At 39.2% G+C, this 21,094-nt stretch overlaps 1 protein-coding gene across 1 annotated transcript in view; it reads right to left on the bottom strand.

Annotated features, from left to right (window-relative positions):
- Nucleotides 1-20,837, bottom strand: part of CENPC (centromere protein C) — a 28,730-nt gene extending 7,893 nt beyond the window's left edge. Inside the window, 19 exon segments of the mRNA XM_032108722.1 lie at nt 1,893-1,962; nt 3,406-3,496; nt 3,936-4,090; nt 4,370-4,468; nt 7,047-7,145; nt 7,966-8,070; nt 9,812-9,880; nt 10,967-11,040; nt 12,261-12,299; nt 12,832-13,681; nt 14,316-14,695; nt 14,869-15,072; nt 15,945-16,155; nt 16,259-16,349; nt 17,395-17,483; nt 17,812-17,873; nt 19,039-19,085; nt 20,391-20,455; nt 20,458-20,837. Coding sequence (XP_031964613.1) covers nt 1,893-1,962; nt 3,406-3,496; nt 3,936-4,090; nt 4,370-4,468; nt 7,047-7,145; nt 7,966-8,070; nt 9,812-9,880; nt 10,967-11,040; nt 12,261-12,299; nt 12,832-13,681; nt 14,316-14,695; nt 14,869-15,072; nt 15,945-16,155; nt 16,259-16,349; nt 17,395-17,483; nt 17,812-17,873; nt 19,039-19,085; nt 20,391-20,455; nt 20,458-20,728 — 3,071 coding nt within the window. The 5' untranslated portion in view covers nt 20,729-20,837.
- Nucleotides 20,838-21,094: the final 257 nt, after the last annotated feature.

The following is a 21,094-nucleotide window of genomic DNA, read 5'->3' as shown; positions in this document are numbered from 1 at the left end:
CACAGATAAGAGTTTGCAGGGTATCTTTCTTCAGAACTCCCTGGCCATTAACACAACTGAAAAGTTTTCTTGTTCTGATTTTCAGCTGGAACCAATTTGCTGCTGGGATCAGAGACCATCACATCCATGGCCTGACTGCTGGGAGACCTGCTTGGGTTAGAAGCAGAGTCTTTGGTTTAATCCTCGCCCTGTACTCTTTTTCCAAGTGGCAAAATTCCAGATCTCTGTAGGCCTGAGGAGTTGAAAGACAAAAACTAAACGTTTTAGTGGGTGGAATCCCCTCAAGCAGTGAGACAGCATGTGTGCCCATCTGGTAGCTGGTATGGCTCCAACACAGGAAGGACATTATTTGAATCTTGCTGACCTTGAAAAGACCAACCCAAGCCCAAAATTTAGAAAAGCTGCCAACATCAAATTTATATTGTAAACCATATGTAACTAATGTAACTAATGTAACTAAATGACTTTTTTCTTTTTAAAAAACTCTTAAACTGCTTACAAGAGTTGGAGCTGGAAAAAAAGTCTTTCTGTGTAGTCTGAACTCTGACAGTAGTTCGTTTCAAGACAGAACTAAAAGGCAATAGGCACATTCCTGTTTCATTTTCTCAGTTACACATGACTTAGCCATGAATGAAAAGACAGCGCACAACTTCTACCAGTATTTCCGCTGTCAGTCTACATATGCACTAACCATAGGAACTACTGCTTGAAAGAGAATGACAGTATTATCTCAAATTCCCCAATCCAAAGGATCTTTCACAGAGGCATGGTAATCTTGGTGTCCAAGCCCTTCATACACACAGGAAGTTAGCTGAAAGCCAATTCTTTCCTACTTTAATGTATACTCTAGATTTAGCATAAAGATCATGGCCAAAACTGCTTACAAGGTTAGTGCTCAATCCTCAAGTCCTTGGAAGTTCACAATTCCAATTCAATTTTCCTTATCTCCTTCTCTTCGAGGATAGAAATGACCAGAGAGAGAAAGCAGAATACCACAATAGCTGTAGTTCATCCTTATCTTCAGCCAGAAGAAACCTCGAAGAGCTTGGGAGACAAATGCTATGTATACCATCTGCTGTCTAGACTTGGCTTCTGGAGTATACAGTGTAATTACAGCTTTCCCAAAGGTCCTCATTATTATCCAGGAACACAGCAAGCAAATCAAAAGGAGATATTAAAGTAATACACTTGGCAATGACCTATCACTGTTACACAAAATAAAGCTATCAACAATGTTCAGAGCTAATCAAGCCATAGCTTCCACAAAAAAGACACAACTGATAAGCTCCTACTTAAGAGCTCCTATTTTCCTATTCAGATTGGAGGCACTAATCATCCAGCTGCCAGACAAGGAAGGAGCGCCTGTCATTAACATATAAGAAGGCGGCTGGACCCCAGCACAACAGCATTTCAGCAGCCCATCTCCTAGACAACAATTACTGGAATGCAAACAGCAGGTTCATCATTTAAACAGAGATTATTCTGAGCAGGTTGTACCAGGCAGTTGTTAAGACTATGCATCAGATGTTAGCTGAAGATGTCAACGTTTTTCAAGTGCTAAGCATCTTTAGGGAGATTAAGCATATTGATACAATTTGGAACAACAAATATACCCACACATTTCATACTTATAGTTTTCTGTCACTGGATGGCACAAGAACAGTAACTGCTGCAGAGCAAGGCCCTTCAGTATGTCATTTCATTTTGACAGCCAATTACCAACATTCTTCTGGTTTTTGTCTCAACTCTTCGTACGTTGATTTCAGCTGCTCTGTATTAATTTGTAATGTTAGGATGGGCTGACTCGAACATTTCTGTATGTAAAAAGAACTTCAGAACATACAAAAAATTGACAAGTGTTTAGGCAAACTTCTCTGCAGAAAGTTCTTCACCTGTTTTTGAGTTGTGTGAAGAGAAGAACACTTTCTTCATTCAGAAGATTACGTATGTTATATCCATTTCCTACAAATAAAAACAGAGTAAGTTTTCCTTAGGAGCCACTAGGACTGAAGTCCTGTCTTGTCTTCAGCCAAGTATATTTTTTTTTTATATATTTTAACAGAAGGAATATTAGCTCCTAATCTAGGATGCCACTCTTACAGGCAGGTCAGTGCATTTCAAAGAGACGACAAAGAACACAGCTAGTGTCATTTACTTCAATCTTTGCTTAGAAGATTTTTACTGAGAAGAATGTAACGGGTTTGAGCTCTCAGCTCTCAAAACCCACAATAAAACTTTAAGGTGACTGAATCTACTTTAATTTATTCCTACAGAAACTATCAATAAAAACTGCAATGGAAACTTACCTGCATATCTTCACTTGAGATTTGCACACTAACATGACCACAAAATAGCATTATCTAATAGGCCCTGAGCATCAGGAACGAGCAACCTCCTAACACTCATATACAGCCACACAATGAATTACAGGGATCACTTGCCACAAACACTGCATTGCCCATCCAGACATACCGAGAGCAGCCATCAGGAAGCAGGGAAGAATGAAGTGTAGATCCTTACGGTCATACAAAACTTTCAGTGTTCTATATAATCTGCTTTCCCAAAAAGCAAATGACAAAATTGTCTCTACAGACCCACTAAACTTTTAAAACTAAAACAAACACCAAAAAAATGCTTCAAAACATCACGCATTAATTGAACAATGATTGTTCACTCAGGACATTGTGCTGAAAAGTTAACGGGGAAAAAAAGGGCTAATTCCTCATTTTCTAAGGATAAGCTTCTTCACAAGAAGCTGTACAAAAGCTCTCTACAGCTCTATGAACAGCCTGCTTTAACACTACTACAAAATCTCCTGACTAGTGTCTTAACCCACTGATGGACAGCTTCCCGTATGGAATTCACGCCACTTTTATGTCAGAAGGACAAAATCAAGCCTTTAAATTGTCAAAATAACATATGAAGGTACAACCTATTCAACAAGATATTTTAAACCTTCTATATACAAGCACAAAGCACAAAATATGGTGAACTGATCCAAATGGATTTTCATAATTTTACATAGGAAAAAAGCAGCAAGCATATGGTGACCAAAACAATTATATTAACTACCACTAACATTAAGCTGTCTGTGATGTTTCCTCAACATTACAGCTAGTGACAGAACCAGAATACCAAGATAAATTTACTCTTAGAACTTGGTAGTGTCACCACAACATTGAGGCCAACTCACATAAACAAGCGGTATATGTATCCCTGCATTCAACAATTAGATAATCAACCCATGTCCAGTGTTGTGTCACATTCCATTCTTCATCACCCTGTACTTTCCCATTCTCTGTTCAATCTTCTCTCTTTCAGTCATTCTGTTTGGTTTTGATTCCTAGCATGCTAATTTAGTCTCATGCACCTCCCAACAAATGGGTTTCAGACCCATGTACTCACCTGCTGGAACATAGAAGCAGTCCCCTGCAGTCAGATAATACGATGTCTTATGTAACGTAACAATAACTTTGCCACGGATAATATGGAAAGCCTTAATGGAAGCCAAAGGTTCTAAGGTTAGCAGCACTTCCTTTGCAAACATTTAAGAAAGATATACAAGAAAACACTTGCATACATATAACAAAGATAAAACCCCAAATAAGCTAGCAGAGCTGCAATCCCTTTTTTCCATACTGATGAAAAATAAGATGCTCAACTCAAAAGGCAGATGGGGTCCAGTTTTATTTTTTTGCTATTTCTATCTTGCCTGCAAGATCCAGAAAACAGGAGCACATGGACATACAGATTTAATACAAAGCAAGGCAGGGCAATGTGCATGCAAATTACCTCTAGCAAACGATTCATTAATGTTTGTTTGTATTGAGGGGAGTCAGGGAGACCTCTCAACTTCATATGTTACTTCCAACCGCTCCAACAGATCTTCTGTTTACAAAGTCCATTTTAAAAAAATTTCAAAAAAGCACACTTACTATTGTATCCATGTGGACAAACTGGTGTCCCTTTTCTTTAAATGGTTTCAGAATCAATCTACCAGTTGCAAAAAGAGATGTATTCAAAGTTTTGTATATTTCTACTGCTTCATCTTTGACGTAGTAAGTGTTACTGCTTGCAGCGTTGATACAATCTACAAAAAACGTCCAGGAGATTAACATTAATGCTACCACATAATTTGTCTTGTTACATGCTCAGTGCATATTCTTTCAGTGCAACACCTCCAAAATCTAGACTCGATATTTAGCTGAAAAAACAGGACATTTTTTGTGTCTTCCTCAGAACTTTCTCCAAAAGAACAATGAATATTTCAAAACCTCACCTTTTTATGCCAAATGTGGCATGAACATTCTGTTTTTCTTACCAGTCTACATGATTCAGGAAGTCCCTTGGCCACATCCCTTCAACTCACCTAGATGTACTTCCTTATTTGTTACTGGGTCCAGTACAATGGTTGGCTTAGACGTATCAGCTAGGGTGTGGTCCAAACTTGCAGGTATCTCTCTTGTATCTGAGGATACAAAGAAACCAAAACAAAACCAGAAAAGTAATCAGTATAGATTTTAAAAAGTTAATCATTTAACCACAGCTTTTCCACAATTCTAATGTCACACATTAAGTACTTAAATTTTCTGTAATAAGTGACTAAATAGACTGAATACTCTTTCTTCAAATAAAGAAAACCATCCATAACAATTCTTTGAAAATGTCTTTTTCATTGGAATTATTTCTGTGTGTAAGAGATGAACACTCTCTAAATCCTAAGGAATTTCCTAGGATTTATCCAAGGAAACTATTTATCTTATGGTATTAACAACAGTATTTACTCAAAAGTAAACTCTTGTGTTTTGAGAGAAGTGTTTTGCTAGCAACAGATGCTGAGAGAATATGAAATACATGATGAAGTACGAAGAACATGTGTTTTTGCTCTTACCCACTACTGATAGGCATCAGGACACTTAAGAGAGAAAGCATTCAAAAGATAAGCACATGTCCAATTTTCCTTTTCTCACGAAATAACATTACAGGAAGCTCGCTGTAAGTTGTAAATCTGAGAACTATTTCTATAATAAAAAGGATTTTTCCAGAGAAAGCAATATCCAAAGAACTGATGACACCGCTATGCTTTTCAAAAAGAAAAGTGATGCTTTAGAATATTCACAGCAGAATAAATATCCCAAAGCTCTCTTGCAGAATTCTCTTAAGCAGACAATTTTAGCTCTACAGCGCACAGGAAATTTCTTTAAACACAGACCGAAGAAGAATGCTAAAGGCAAGCTATAGGATTTTGTAGGCACACATGGCAGCTTAAATACTCTTACAGCAAGACAGTCAGGGGGAGGAAGAAAAGTTACTGTGTTTGAACAGCTTTGTTCCAACATAACCATCTCTCCATAAAAAGATGCAGCAACAGGTGTAACTCTACAGCGATAAAAACAGAATTTTTATTGTATCAATAACATTTAAGAATTTGTGCTAGAAATTTTACTTGGCTGACAGGCCTTATATGCATCACTAAGACTCAAGGATGTGTCTCCAAGGACGAATGTCTGTCACAGAGGAAATCAATCACCTCTGGAAGACAGTTCAAAGGCAACCAATAGTTCTTGTAAGATACAGTATGAACAGTTAGTACCAGCTCAGGTCCTCATAGGCTGCAAATGATTCATATTACAATTTAAACTGTACTTAGATCAAAGACTGACCTAGACCAGGGTTCTGTCTCCCATCAGTGGCCCAAAACAGGTATTCCTTCCATTCCCAAAAATGCCATAATAATGTACTGATTGTTCAATAGAATACTTTTCACCTCTAATCTGGAGCTCACAGGCTTTATTTAGAGCTATTAACAGTTAAGTCTCCTGTGAATATACGTCGTTCTTGCCTTGAAACTACATAAATATTTTTATCCACAATATTCAGGAAGCACACAGTGAGAATGACCACCTTATTTTGCTGAAGAACCCAGCTCTCACTGTCTTCCTTCCACACCTTCTAGTTCTTGTGTTTAAAAAAACAAGCAGAAAACCCCAACAAAATCATTTATCCCTATTTCCCTTCTCCATGTCATGATTTCAGAGGTGTTTTTAGACCTCCTCCTTAGAGACCTCCATAGTATTCTCTTCAGGGCTGAGGAGTCTTCACTACAGAAGTCCTTCTCTGTTTTTGATGAGCTTTCCCTAAACCTTCTCTAGTCCTACCACTTTCTTTTTGAGGTAAGGAATAAAATTTACATGAAACACATATGAAATCAGAAATTGGTACCAACAGTGATTGTTTTCTTCCTTATTTCTCTGATGATTATTTCAGTCCTGATTACTTTAGTGCTAGAACTGTATGGCACTTTCCATCCTTGTTAGCTCTTGTTTTATTAATTCTGTAACTTCACAGAGAAATGTTTCAGCTTCAAACAAAAGCTCTAGACAGTCCTCATAAAGAAAGGCTCTTTAGCATTACAACATCTTCCAGAGAGCACAGCAAAAATATTTTGGCTTTTGGACTTTGACTCTCTTTTCTGAGCACTATTTACATATTTATTATCTACTGGACAGAGAGTCTCTATTTGTTTAAACATAGATTTATTGCCCATTTTGAACTATTTTAAGCATTGTTCTTAAAGCTCTCCCTTCACCTACCATGTTGTGGTTTTGTATTTAACCTACAACAGCTTGAAACCCTACTAACACTCTCTGCTGCATTTTTAGATGTGTTACTACAGGTATCAGTAAAATGGCGGCAAGTTTTTATACCTTAACTGTGCACACTAGCATCACGATCTGAACACAAAGTAAGTACAGTTTAGTTTCTTCAGCCTCTGCTTTAAAGGCCCAAAAGCACTTCGGGTATGTCCAGCATTTCTTCCTTTCTTACTCTGAGGAGCGAACAATTTTACAACAAGAATGTACAACATTGCTATAGATCCAGTAGGAGCAGGTTTTTCCACATCAGATCACATTACAAAATTATGTTATAAAATTATTTTCACCCAGAGAGAGAATTGAGTGTTTATGGGAGGAAAATCTTACAGCAATAGAGCATTTGATTAAAGAGACTTTAAGTATCCAAAGGAAAAAAGTCTGTGTTCATACTTGTTTTATCTCTTTTCTGCTTGGGACGATCCTTCCTTCTTTTACTCTTCCTGGGAGATGGTGTTTCTGGATGCACTAATCCACTAATCACAAGCCCTCCTGAAACAAAAGGACGTTAAACAAAGTTCACTAACTCATAGCAAATTTAAAAGAATGCAATCTTGACCAACCAAATAGCATTTCAATTGAGAATACACTTCCTTGGTGCTGAACTTTTCAGATCACTTTAGAAAGCCAGAACAAACAAAAAAGCTTTTCAACATTAAGTATCTTGGAGTGCAATGCAACTTGAGACATTTTAAAAATAATTTCATCAAATTTCAGTCAAAGAACATTTCAGAAAACCATGACATGCAAGTAATTTTTAAGACAAAATATCACTTTTAGAGACACAAAGAAATACTATTTTTGAGTGAACCAATTAATTAGGAAAGGACTAAACTAGGCTGAATTGTCAGTAAAAAAAAATTCCTGAGAACAAGATTTATTTTCTCACTTAAGGTATTTAACACTGAGACTGAATAAAATATTATAGTATCAGCTCTGGAAAACAATCCTCACACAAAGAGAAATGCTCCAATGAATGATCCAGTAGATTGTATCTCTTTCCAATATCATACATAATCTCTGGCATAAAAAACCCACTAGTACAGAGAAAGTGTTCTGTTCTTCCCTAAATAATGAAGGCAAGGCAAGGGTACTTAACATGCTCTGCTGACACTATTTTCAGCTGACACAGGAGTGTCAAAAGAGAAGATGACTACATGGAGAGATGCCTAACTGGAGACCACAAATAATCTTTTTTTAAAAAGTTATCCAATAATAAGTGTCTCAAAGCTCCCACAGCACAAGATCAACTCACAGATTTCTCTTTTCTGCTCTATCAGAAGGAAGCAAATAATTATTGTGGAACTCATACCTGAAGGCTGCATAGTATAGTTTATGCGCTCGCCTCTCCAGTATTCCAGAGGTCTTAGTCGTATCCTCTTTGTCCGACGAACATTAGGTGTGTTGGTAGGCATTACTAATTTGAAGGATGAAGTCATTCACATCAAGTATGAAAGAAAAATTCAGAGACAGAAAATATTAAGTATCTTTTCCTCTTGTACTGTACCACAAGAGGGTCAGCACTTCCCAGCTGATATTTTTATCACATTGCTATCATGACAAGAAAATAGGATTCAAGTATTGCCAAATGCCTTCTTTTGCATACATCAGTATTTCACTCTCCTTTTTCTTAAACAATCATCACCCCGACTGGACATTAGATTTCATTCTATACATCTTAGTGAACCACAGACATACAGACATTAGGAGCTCAAGCTCAAGGACAGCAAACATGCTACAACTGTGAAGACAAAGCTCTAGACAAAGACTAAGAACCCTGCCTGAATCTGGGGGATTTCATTAGCAACTGTAAAAAGGCACTGCCTCGGTTATGGCAAGGGGAGGGTAACAGAGACTGCATAGGCACATCCTTCTCTTCCACATTCATAAATTCTGTTTCCAGGGTCCAGAAGAGCAACACTTTTGCAAACAGAAACTCCACATATTTCCAAGATTTCGCAGATATTTATTTTCAGTTGTACTAATCACATCATCTCAACTTTCAAGTTGTGCAAGCTGCCATATATGAACACAGTGAGATATGATATTTCAGTGCTTGTAAGAGTAAAAGCCCCTTAAGATCTCAGAGAAAATTAATCAAGAATATTTAAATGTTAAAAATGGTAAATAGAAAACAGTTGCTAAAGCAGTTTTCGAAGTTAAACTGAAGTGTTGTGCATAAAAAAATAATGAAGCCAATAAAAAAACACCCACAATGTAAAACAGACAAGCATGGGACTACAACTGACTGCATTCCCATTGTTCCACCCTATCCAGACTCAGACCACCACAGAAGGCAGGTTATTTGCACTCTCAGTTTTACTGCGTAAAACCAATCCAAACTCCTACTGTTCTCACTGAACAGTAAGAGTTTGTCTTGACTCAGTTGTTTAGGAATATATTCAGTGCACGTAGCTGGGTGTGCAGCTGCAGTGCCAGCCAGAGACTGAGCTCTGGGTGGGAGCCTCAGGCAAGAGGTTGTGAACTGATGCTGACCCTTTGCACAACAAAGGGCACGGGGACCTGTGGCCCAGCCAGGTGACCGGACACTCAGAGACACAGCAGGAGCTGAGGACTCAGCTGGAAGGACCAGCAGGACTCGAGACTGTCCGGCACACAGACTGGGAGGGTACAAAAGCCCAGATGGTCCTTTGTTCCAGTTTAAGCTGTTATTCTGTTACTACACCATAAAATTACTTAAAGGAACCAGAGGTCTGAGACTCTGCCATGGGAAATCCAGGGTCAAGCCAGCACGGAAACCTTGTCTGGCTGTGTAGGGAGTCAAGTGGGGCACCTGTCAGGGCACTGGAGCCACCCACTGTAAAGGGGATTCAGTCCCAGGACTTAAAGTCTCTGGTGGTGGGAGTGTGACTGCCAGAGTGGCTCCTTAAGTTTCCTTAACACTATACCATGAAAAACGGAAGTGTGGCAGATAAAAAGATAATTGCTGAATATGGCAATAAAAAAACACTAGAAGTTTTTAAAAATAACTTTAAGAGAAGGGCTATACATGAAGAAATAACAAATCTTATCTGTAAGTACTTACGAACAGATGAACCTATTTCTAGGTGTTTGCCTGTCTCCTTCAGCAATGTTTATATCAAGCTGAAAATGCATTTGCATTTACACACTTACATTATATTTTAAAATAGTCTTACCTATTTTATGCCTTGCTATGTCGTCTGACAACAGGTGTCTTAATTTGTAATTCAAGTCTTCAGAATTATCTGAAAACACATTCAAAAACCCCACCACCAACGGCGTTTATTATTCCTGACTTTTCTTCAATATACCCACCAGAAGCAACCAAAAGTAACACAAACAGAAGTCACAAGGATAGTGCTTCCAGTAACACCTTTTGCTATAAACATATATGAAACCCAGTGTAGATAAACAGTATATGTAATTAGTTTTTAAACAGAGTAAACTTAAAAATTACTTGAAAATTATACATTCAAGTAAATACTCCTCAGACCTCTCCCTCTTGATAAAATGAACATTGACAAATTACAAACTATACACATAATTTTATTGATCAAAGTGCACGGTCATTCAGATTCATATCACTCAAACCTAACTTTAGAACAAATTTTTAACCAGAACACACACAAAACTAGGTATCTGAAGAAAGCATTGCATGGACTAATAACATTCACATCTGACCCTGAAACACTAATGAAAAGACTTCGTATCTCCAGGGCTCATGTTCCTTATGACTACATGTGCAACTTGTGTAGTGAAACTTAAAACTGAAACCAAACAAGTAATAACACACACATAAAAACCCCCAAACTCAAAACGAAACCAAACAACTAACAAAAAACCCCTAACACAACAAAACAAAACCAACCAACCAAAAACACCCCAAACAAAACCAACAAACACTGCCCCCCTCCTTCCCCCCAAAACCACCAAACCAAAGTATTCTTTGGCAAACAGGCCATGACACCATTAATGCCGTAATTTGGCTCAGGGTTGCCTGAAGTGACTGCATACAGGACCACCATATGGCAACACATCAAACTGGTACAAACTGAGCCTGAAAAATTTTTTCTAAGTATTTTAGAAAGAGTAACTTCATCCTGCTTCATCCTGGTAGGCATGATGCCAAACCGTGGAGGGCTGTGTTCTCCCAAAGCTAACACCATGAAGTAGTACGCTGCACCACACACTTGGACACAAATGTAACCACAGCCAATAAAACCTGCATTTCTTGTTCTGGACAAGCTGAACACAACAGAAATTACTGAACTGTCAGCTACAGTTTATAAGAAACCTACAAAATGCAAGGAAATACCAAGTTTAAACATTACCTGAAGATGTATCATCCTGTTCAGGAGACTTACTGCTGGAAGCAAATTTATCACAATCTTCTAGAACAGGCCCACTGCAAAGGAAAAAAAAAAAATACACCTGCTTGAACATGTTAAATGTCAAAGGAACATTACACTGCCAAGAATAGTGAATTTAAGTTTGTTTCAGATCATGTGGGCTGGGTTTTATTTTTAAACATGTCCATACCAATTAAGACACTGAAGCAAATGACTGCTCCTTAGAAATCACAGGTCAAGAAGTTCATTAACTACTCCTCTACTCAGTCATCAGGCAGACAAATTAGTGTCCACACCTCCTCTCTAAACAGGTTTCCTAAACTTCTTTTTTCTCCCTTCCAGAATAGACCTTCTCCTCACCTCTGTAGCATTACCTTACAAACAATTTTCCATATACCACGATTATAGAAGTGCTTTAAAGAGTTGTTTTGCATACTGTAAGGAAAGGACAGTAAAACAGCTTTTAATACGTAGTCTGTAATGAAATCTCCCTCATAAAATGGCAAAAATTTACACATATAACTCCAACAGAGATTCCGTAGCAATTAACCCACTTGAAACAGGACTTCTACAGCCTTAACATCAGTACCCTTAACATTCCCTCTTCCCCCATCTGAGGCTGTGCATCACTGCTTTTAGTGTGCCAGTGAAGTTCAGCTGTTATCCACATCAAGTCCAAGAGATGCATTTCAATTATTTAGATTAGCAAACCTACACTACAAATTTTCCAAGTCAGTCTGCAGTAGGCTCCCTTAGAATTAAAGCCCCCAACATTTTCAGCAGAATGATTGCACAAGAATTTAATAAATTCACAGACTGCCACTCCTGTTTGCTTTGTTATTAAGTTCCCATCCCTTGAAAGGGGAAGATACATGCCTGTGTATGTGCACAAAGAGTCTGGATTGTAGATATAGTTCTATACCCTACTTGACATCAATTTTATTAGTGCAGCTGTCATTAGTTCTAGGAGCATTGGTATTTCTATTCAAAAATTACACACTCATGTGGAAGCAAGCCTCAAAGGAAAGAAATCCCCAAAGGCAAGAAGCTTATTATGACCCCTTATTCTTGACAGGAAGAAAAATTGTATTACTTTATTAAATGTATTAGCACAGTATTTAAAACCCTCAAGCATGAATCACAATCCTGTTCCACTCGGTGCTTCACCAGTAAGGCACAGAACACACCAGCCATACAAGTTGCTCAGTCTCAGGGGGGTCTCAGTGGGGCAGAAGTAGGATTAAATTAACATTTCTCAGACAACTCAGGAAATTACCTTTCGCAACTCACAACCTTCTCAGCTACAAAGGAATCTCTAGAAAAGAAAAAATTATTCTTATTACATTTGGTGTTAACTTAATGAAAGGAACCTGCAGGTCAATAATTTTGCATCCTGAACAAAACTATAAAAAAGGCATTAAAAAAATTAAAAAGCAATGCAAAGAGCAATGATTATAAACCAGGTTTTAGACCACTTGAACTTAGTCTTTAGATTGACAAAAACAAATACAGCTGAAGAATTAAATACTGTATTTTCTAAATTTATTTTTCAAAAGGAACAGTGAAGTTACTCTGTTGGTGGTGGGGTTGTGTTAAATGGGATCTGCTCTGCAAGTCTCACAAGAACACTTTAGAACAAGCTTCCTCATGTAGGAGGCACTAAACATGGTACCCAGCTTTGAGAAAAGAATGTTGATTAAACTGCTTGGTTTCTCTATAACTATTCAACCAGCCTCAAACTATCACATACTTCAACTGGGCCATCTCTGCTTAAAAGGTGTCAAGATGAGTTTAATTATCTACCAAGTTATACACCACATTTGTAAGGAATCACACAAAAAGCTTACTGTAGTCCATGTTACCTGTTACGTTTCCTTTTGTTATTTTTTATTTTTACATCTGGTAACTTCTGTTTTTTCCTTGTCATGGCCTGTACAGAAGAGCTGTCAGAATCTGTTTGAGACTCGGTGTCTTCGGGGCTTGAGCAAAGAGCTTTATTGGTTCTACGTGGAATCTTTTTGGGTATCTTCCCTGAAGACTTGGCAGGCAAATGTTTCTTTTTAGGATTCTTCACGCTGTCCATGGGTTGCTGTAATGCTTTTACAGAAGTTCTGTTATTTGCACCACCAGGTGACTCTGGTGTGTGTAATACATTTCTACGCTTTTCGGACTTAGTCAACTTCTGAATCACAGGAGTCTCTAATTTCTGATGCAAGGGTGTGGTGCATACTTCATTCAATTCTACAGGCTCTCTTTCAAGCTCTTCTTCACCAGGTTCACTGTCAGAACTCTCCTCTCTTTGTAACTGAGGCTTTTTATTACTACTTTTCTGGGCAGATTTTTTAAGCTTCTTCCTTGGACTTACTGTCCCTCTCTTAGCTACTTTAACTTTTGGAAGTTTCTGCTTAGCAGTTTGTTTCTTCTTAACTAAATGTTGAGAAGCTTTAGAAGCCAACTGCAGATTCTTGGAAGACTTGAGAGACTTTTTTAGAGACACAGTCTGCTCTTCTTGATGCCCAGATGAGGGCACAGGCAAATCCTCACTTGGCAGCATCCTTGTTTTACACTGTTCTTCATCAGATGGTTTTGTTTCCAGTCCAGACGACGACAACATCAGTTCTTCAGCTTCTGGTTTCAAGGATGTGTTCTTTTCCTGGTTTGGAGAGTCTTGTCTAAGTGCATCCTTTTTAGTCTTTCCTGTCAGTACATGAAACATTTGGACATTAATACCTTTTTCCTATTAAACCTGAAGAGATATGTTGATATCTGAATGCACAAAATAAAGAATCAAAATGGGGAAGAAAAAAAAAAAAAGAGGTATTGCAAAACCAGTTTTATCACCGATGGCTAAAAGAAGGCTTTCACTAAACTAGTCTACAAAAAACTTTTTGGCATACTTTCAGTATTTCCTAATTAAAAAGAGGGGGCAGAAATGTTACATTCAGTCTGCTTTCCAGTTTTCAGTGTTTCCTGCTACAAAACCCTTCACAAATAATTCCTAAAACTCAATCCCCTTTCTGTTCAAAGCACATAACCTCCTTTCTATGGAGAGAGGAACAAAAGCTTGTGGGTACCTACCTTCTACAGCTCCTCATAAGAAAAGACAACACTGCTAATTTAATTTTCAATGTCCTAACAGGAAAGGCAAAGGGTGTGGCGAAAAAAGTGAAGACTTTCTGTCTCACCCAAATCTAACTGTGCAACTGAAACACCAAAAAGGAATCCATTAATACCTATCATCTACTTTGTTATAATTTCCTTATAAACCACCAGAAAATAATCCAGTAATGTGACCTGGAAGGAAATACTGAAAAGCTGTTAAATAACTTACCCATATGAGTACTCTTACGGCTTTGAGATGGAAGGACATTTTCTTCACTATTAGGTATCGGATCTGACTCTGACATTTCTTTGAGGTCAAAAGCTCCAACATCCAGATGATCCAGTTTCTGTTTAGTAAGTGCTTTTACCTGTACTTTTCTGTTCTTGACTTTCTTATTCTGCGGCTTCTTCTTTTCAGAGGGCTGAGATTTAGAAATGGGAGTTGCGGAGCCATCGTTTTTTGATCTTTTGCTCTTACTGGGTATTGAAATCCAAGCAGTAGAAAATGCATCACCTGATTCATCAATTAAAAATTCACATTCATCTTCTATTTCTATATCTTGATGTTTCACAGGATGAGGTGATGGTGGTGATATCGACGTTGAATATCTAAAGAAAGGACGGAAAAAAACATTCATATCATTCAGGGTTGGGGGGAAATTGACTTTCAGTCTTTCAAGTCTAGTGGTGACTCCCAACCTAGACACAGTACAGAACATTCCTCAGAAGAATTATTATAAAGTTCATCCTTCCTACTTTCCATATTAAGCCTCAAAACAAACCTCTGTCCAAGCGTTCTTGTTGCTACAGCTGCTAAGACAGCTGAAGAGAAAGACTTCTCTTTCCGGGCAGAAGACGCAGTAACACGTTCTGTTCCTTGCACAAGAGCAACCTGCTCATCTCTCCCAGGCTGAGATCCTTCCAAATTTTCAACTTCTCCACGACTCTTTGCTGCAGCTGACGTATTACAGTCATCAAAACGCAATCTATGAATGAAAAGCAGCATTCAAACCTGTTGCTATAAATCCTGAGTGCACAATAAAGTATTGTGAGGATGAACAGATGCTCTTGCTGACAGCATCTCACTTCTTATGAATGAGCTTCCCTTTGGAAACTTGCTGGAACACAGATTAGCAGTAGTACTTTCCAGCATAGTAGCAAGTGTCCACAGGCAACATGGAGTCAGCATGTGACTCTTGATCCAAGTGAAGGCTGCTCACCAAGTCAAATTCCTAATTTTAGGAAAGTGTGCTTCAGAAATCACCAGGTTTCCTAGACTGCAGGTGCACTGTCTTTCCAATCTCATTCCATCAATGGGAGCCAATGGGATGAGCGTCAGTCCATCATTATGATCTACGCCAGAGATTCAATCCTCTAGGAAAGCAGAACTGTGGCCAGGACGACTAGCCAGTGTTGCAGTTCAGCTTCAAATCTTCCAATGAGGAGATAATAATCACAACTGAAGCTGGTTTACTTGGTAAAAGACATTCGTATATTCAGAGCGAGAGGAACAATGACTGCTCATTCCTGCTTTAACAAATTCTTGTTAACTTTTAAAGTCAACACAGTCAATAGGATTTCACTGAAGAAGTCTAGACTGTCTCAGAAACTGGTATTTTGGTGCACTTTCCTGAAAAAAAGAGTTTAAATCTATTCTGACAGGCTTCCTTCACTTGGGTACTGCACTTATCACCAGAATATTAATTAAAAAACAATTCTGCCCTTTGTAAACCCAGATATGGAAACTTTCTAAAAAGTTTGGAATTATTTTTTATGAGTTCATAATCCAAATTTTATTTACCCTGAAGTGAGGGGCATGCATGGAATATGACACCACAGCATGTTCAGCTCTACTTACTTAACTATAGGAGAGCTTTTCACTTCCTCCACAGGAAAAGGTGATCCACGATTATCCTCAGAGTCCAAAAGCCCGGCCGGACTCTGGCACAGTGCTTCAACATCTTTTAATGTGTTATGTTTTTCTCTTTTAGACACAGGAGACTCTGGTTTTTTAGAAGCAGCTACGTAATCGTGTGTTGCAGGCTTCAGGTGTGATTCACATGACTGTCCTGCCATATATATAGGACAGGTTTAATTATTTTACTTGAAACCTTACAAAATACCAAGAAATAGTTATTTTAAAAACCTTAATTCAGCAATAGCGCGACCAACCTCTGCTGCTGACTGGTTTTAGCGGTGAGGCAGGTGAGGGCTCTGCAGACTTATGGGCTCTTTTCACAGACTTGGCTGACCCTGCCTTGGGCTGTTGCAGTTGGTAATGAATAATAAGACAAAGTAAAATATTTGATAAAGCACTGGTATTTTAACAGGAATAGCCATTTCTACAGAACATGATATTATCTTCCCTTAATTCATCCTCATTCGAATCACAGTTCTATTTTAACTAAACACTTCAATTCTCTATCTTGTAAAACTTTCTAAAAGTAACTGCAAATTCAAGCAACAGGTGAAACAGTGTGTACAGTAAAAATCCATATGCAGCTTTAAAAGGACATCCTGCTAACCTCGAGGTAAACTATTTATTATTATCATTAAAATGAATTTAAACAATTTAACTCACCTTTATTAAGACAGGCTGAGGTTTAGCAAGAGATTTGAGATTTGCTTTGAGATTATATTCTAACATCAGACTAAAGTAAACAAACACCATTATAATGTTGCCTGTTCTCAACCCTGCCATTAGTAGAATATCCTACTTAAAAAAAGTAAAACCAAAATATCAAAACTAAGTATACAAACTGATTATTGGCATCATCCTCTCAGGCAGCACACTAGGGCCTTCAAATTGTTTCCACTCTTCAACAAAGTTACAGGTATATGAAGTTATTGTATAGATAACTATTAGGAGTTAACAAGCTGTTTTTCTACATGAATCACCTATAAATTTTCCTGTCCATCTGATAGCTAAGAGCTGTATCCTTATATCTGGAAAAGTGGCCACAACCAAATCCAAAGGAGTCCAAGACAGCCATACCCACCACCAGTAATAAGGCAGCGTGCTTCAGCCTGAGACCATAAGAAATTTAACTATCCCAGACAAAAAAGCTGAAGAAGCTTTCGTTAGTAAAAAGCCAAGAAAAAAAGCTATTAAATAATTCTACTTACAGGATATTTACTATTAGAGCATAACTAAGAAAAAAACACATTTTTCAACAACTATTATATATCATTAAATTATAACCTATATACTTTCACAAGTGCTCATACAGAACTAAATGCTACAGAACTAACCTTGTACCCACACGACGCTGGACCCAGTGCTACGCTGTGACACTGACATAACTCACCCTTTGGCTCTGCATTGAAGTTCTCTTCTCATTTTTCAAAACAAAGGTTGAGCAATTTGGAGAGTTTATTGTAAGATCATCGCTGCAACCTATGAAGAAAAAAAACTGTAAATATGGGAATCTTGGAATTTTCCAAGTTTCATTTATTTTAACAAGTTCTAAGGCTTATTAAGCTCCTTTAAATCCAAACAAAAAATGAATCAGCTGCTGAGGAAGAGATTACCTTCATAAGACAGCTAAGACACAGTTTTATGAAGCTGGGAAGTGGCTGCTCTTAAAAACCCTGAGAAATACTATTTTTATACATTTTATCCCTATTTTTTATTTCTATCTCCTTACCACTAAATATAACACAAGGAAGAAATTACTTTTTTACTTTTATCAGCAAATTAAGCAAAACACCAAGTAAGAGCTTACTTTCAAAACAATCCTGTATGAGTTTCAGAACATTCTGACCCGGCTGTACATCAATCTTATTTCTAGAAAGATGAGGGAAAAAAATATTTTCAATCAAAAATACCAAATGCTCTTATCCCAAATATTAAAGTACCAAAGTTTTACTTCTTAATACTTTATGTTACTATTTCCCACAGTTTCAACTTTAATATATTTTTACCTACCATTTCCATGCATAGATATCTGCAAAGAAATTTGTCTAAATAAGAATTCCAGGAAAAAGAGCCTCGCTGCTGCAGATTATAATAAGAATGAAGAATTCTCTCTACATAAAAGCAAACATGCAACTACTGCAACAGCCCTGAGGTAAATGAGCTTTGGGCTGACTAGAGTCTCACTTGAAATAAATAATTTTTTTTATAAATCAGACCTCGAGCTACGTTGCCTGCAGAGTGATCTAGTCACAGCAGACCTAGAAATGAAATGTGCTGCTGCACATCCATCCCTCCATACAGGCAGTCACCCTGTAAAACAAGTTATTTCTGCACTTATACAAAAGTTTCAGCAGCAAGGATTGGCTTGAGGTATCCAGTCCGTAAGCAAGTGAACAGCTTAGCTGGTTAGATTACTATTTCAAACCAGCACAAATGAAAAGGGCAAAGGTGAGTGATTCAGCAGCCAGACAGTACTGATCAAAACCAAAATAACACTAGAAAAGCCATGGAGTGTTACTCCCATAATGCTCAATATATACCTTTAAAAACAGCTAATTGTGCAGATTTGGTAAGCTCATGAAACACATGTCCAGATTTCAGTAACAAAAACTTCACAGACTTCTAACACGCATGTAAAGAATGTCACAGCACTGCAACTGCTCAAACTCATCTCTAACATTTACCAGCAAGGTTCAAATGTGCTGGAACTCTGTATGGGCTTCATTTCTCTACTCCTTGAAAGGCAACATGTTTGCACAGATTACTGCTTCCGTAGTCAGGCAGCCCAGTTAGGGGTACCTCAGGTACAGCTACACCACAATCTGCTGCCTCAGCAAAGGAGTACCAAGGAAACCCTTGGAGCTTTGTCACCCTGCAGAGTTTGCTCCTCTTACCCCTAAGAAATACAAGACATTTGGGAAACATCAAATGATCAGTTTAATAAGGTACACCACGTGTTTTGACGTTTAGCTCTCAGATAAAAATCAAGGTACATTTTCCAGAGTCTAAGAATAAGAGTTTAAATGCAAGTTACCCTCCTCCATTGCAGAATCTTGCTCTGTAGTCTTTTTTTAAATGATTCTGTGAAGAAATAAGAATCAATTTTTACTAAGCATGATGACACTTGGCAGAAAAACAAGTAAGCAGATGGCGAGGATTCTCGAGACACCTTAAAGTAGTGGGAAAGTGGGAGTTACTGCAGCATTGTTTTTCTTAGAATGCCACAGTGCCTCTTCATACACTTGAAACCCGAGTATAACGAAAGTCATTCAAATAGCTGACAGGACTCCAGTCATTTACCACAACTAGAGCAGTAATAATTCAAGCAGCACGTTATCAGTGTTGCCTTCTGTGACAACAAATGAAATAAAGCCACTGACCTGGGAACTAGCAACAGTTGTCGAGGATAAAACAGGAAGAAAGGGAAAGAAAAATTCAAAGGAAAGCAGAGTGCAGTTCTTCACTAATGTGACAGGAGAAATCTCAAAAAAATGTAAACGTTTAGCTGAAAAACAACTATAACCTCTTCCTGATCCGTGTAAATTTAAAGAGAATATGCAGTGTGGAGATTGTCTAGTCCAACACAAGAGAATTCAGCACGTTTTTCTGAAGTTTGCCATACTGACAGCACTTCTTTGTGATTCCCCTTTGGCTATTACTTCTGGCATCAAAATAACCAAACCCCACATGGATTGATTTCACTGCAAATTTTCAACATCGGTTTAAAGTGGCAGAAGGAAATTATAGCTGACAAGGGAAAACAACTGACCAAAAGCCACCACTTCAGAAACTATGCAGAACCACACTCCGCAGTCAATCTGGCACTTGAGCTTAAACCCCTTTCCCCTGCAGCAGGGTGCAGCATAATGCACTGTCAAGTGACCTTGCACATTAAAGAAACTAAAAATTCCTGTCACGGACCTAGAAGAGCCTTTAACAGTTCATTTATTATTGTGTTCGTGTCGCGCTAAACATGAAGAATTTTAAAACTTAAGCACGATACTAGCGTGCCTGGACAAGTGTCCTGCTCTTGATGTGCTCACCCGCCCGTGGAAGGCGGCTCTCCAGAGGCAGCCCAAGGGGAACAAGGGCTGGCACAGACGCTTGTGCTCTGAGGGGAACGGGGCTCCCGACAGACCAGCCCTCAGAGCTCAAGTGTCTGTGCCAGCAGCCGGACCCGGAGCGAGCGCGGAACCCCAATTCGAGCCTTCCTATCCCAGTCCCTCCCCTCAGGAGCGCGCCGAGGGCCGCGCCTCTGCGCTACGGGAGGGCCCGGCCGCTGCCCACAACACAGCAGCCAGCCAGCCAGCCAGCCGCACACACACACACACGCAGCCAGACAGCGAGACAGAGACACACAGACCGGCCGCTCCCGCGCTCTCTCACCAAGCCCTCCGCCATCCCGGACCGGGGCCGGCGCGCGCCCCCCACGCCACCTTCGAACCTCGCGCGCCTTTCCCGGCGGGCGCGCGCGCACGGCCGGCGGGAGGCAGCGCTCCGGCCACGCCCCCCGGCCCCGTCCCATTGGTCGGCCGCCGCCGCGCGCCATGGAGGGCAGCTGGTTTAGGCGCGCGCGGCCGTTGCGCCTGCGCAGAAGCAGCGGTTGCCACCGCTTCCCGCCCCGCGCCCCTTTCCTGCGCCCGCCTTTCTCTGAGGGGACGGGCGGGGGACGCTTCCCGTTCTTTTATTTCCCCCGTGGGAAACGCCAGTTCAAATCCTCGCATTTCTAAACGCTACAAAACATTCATTGTCACCACGGGGCGAGGCAATTTTTTCTTTAGAACTCTACTGAAGAACTCAACAGTGAGCAACAAAAAACGGCTTGAGAACGTAAGGCCGCAGTACCTTACAGTGCCGGCAAAACAGTGCCCAAAAAAATAGTTTTAAGTGATGCTTTTAATCACACATTTGCGACCGGAACACGAGGTCTCGTTATTCCTAGTCTTTCTGACCACTAAAGGGACGGTGCTGCTCAGTATGCATCTGGTCAGAGTTGCAGCTTTTCCCCTCAGTATGAAATTGAAACTCATACGCTGCTGGGAGAAGTGGGAACTTAACACTTCTTCCCTGTCTCTCACCTGTGCCATGCA

The sequence above is a fragment of the Corvus moneduloides genome, chromosome 5 (assembly GCF_009650955.1).
Source record: "Corvus moneduloides isolate bCorMon1 chromosome 5, bCorMon1.pri, whole genome shotgun sequence".
Classification (NCBI taxonomy): domain Eukaryota; kingdom Metazoa; phylum Chordata; class Aves; order Passeriformes; family Corvidae; genus Corvus; species Corvus moneduloides.
This window is presented reverse-complemented; position numbering and strand designations above follow the sequence as displayed.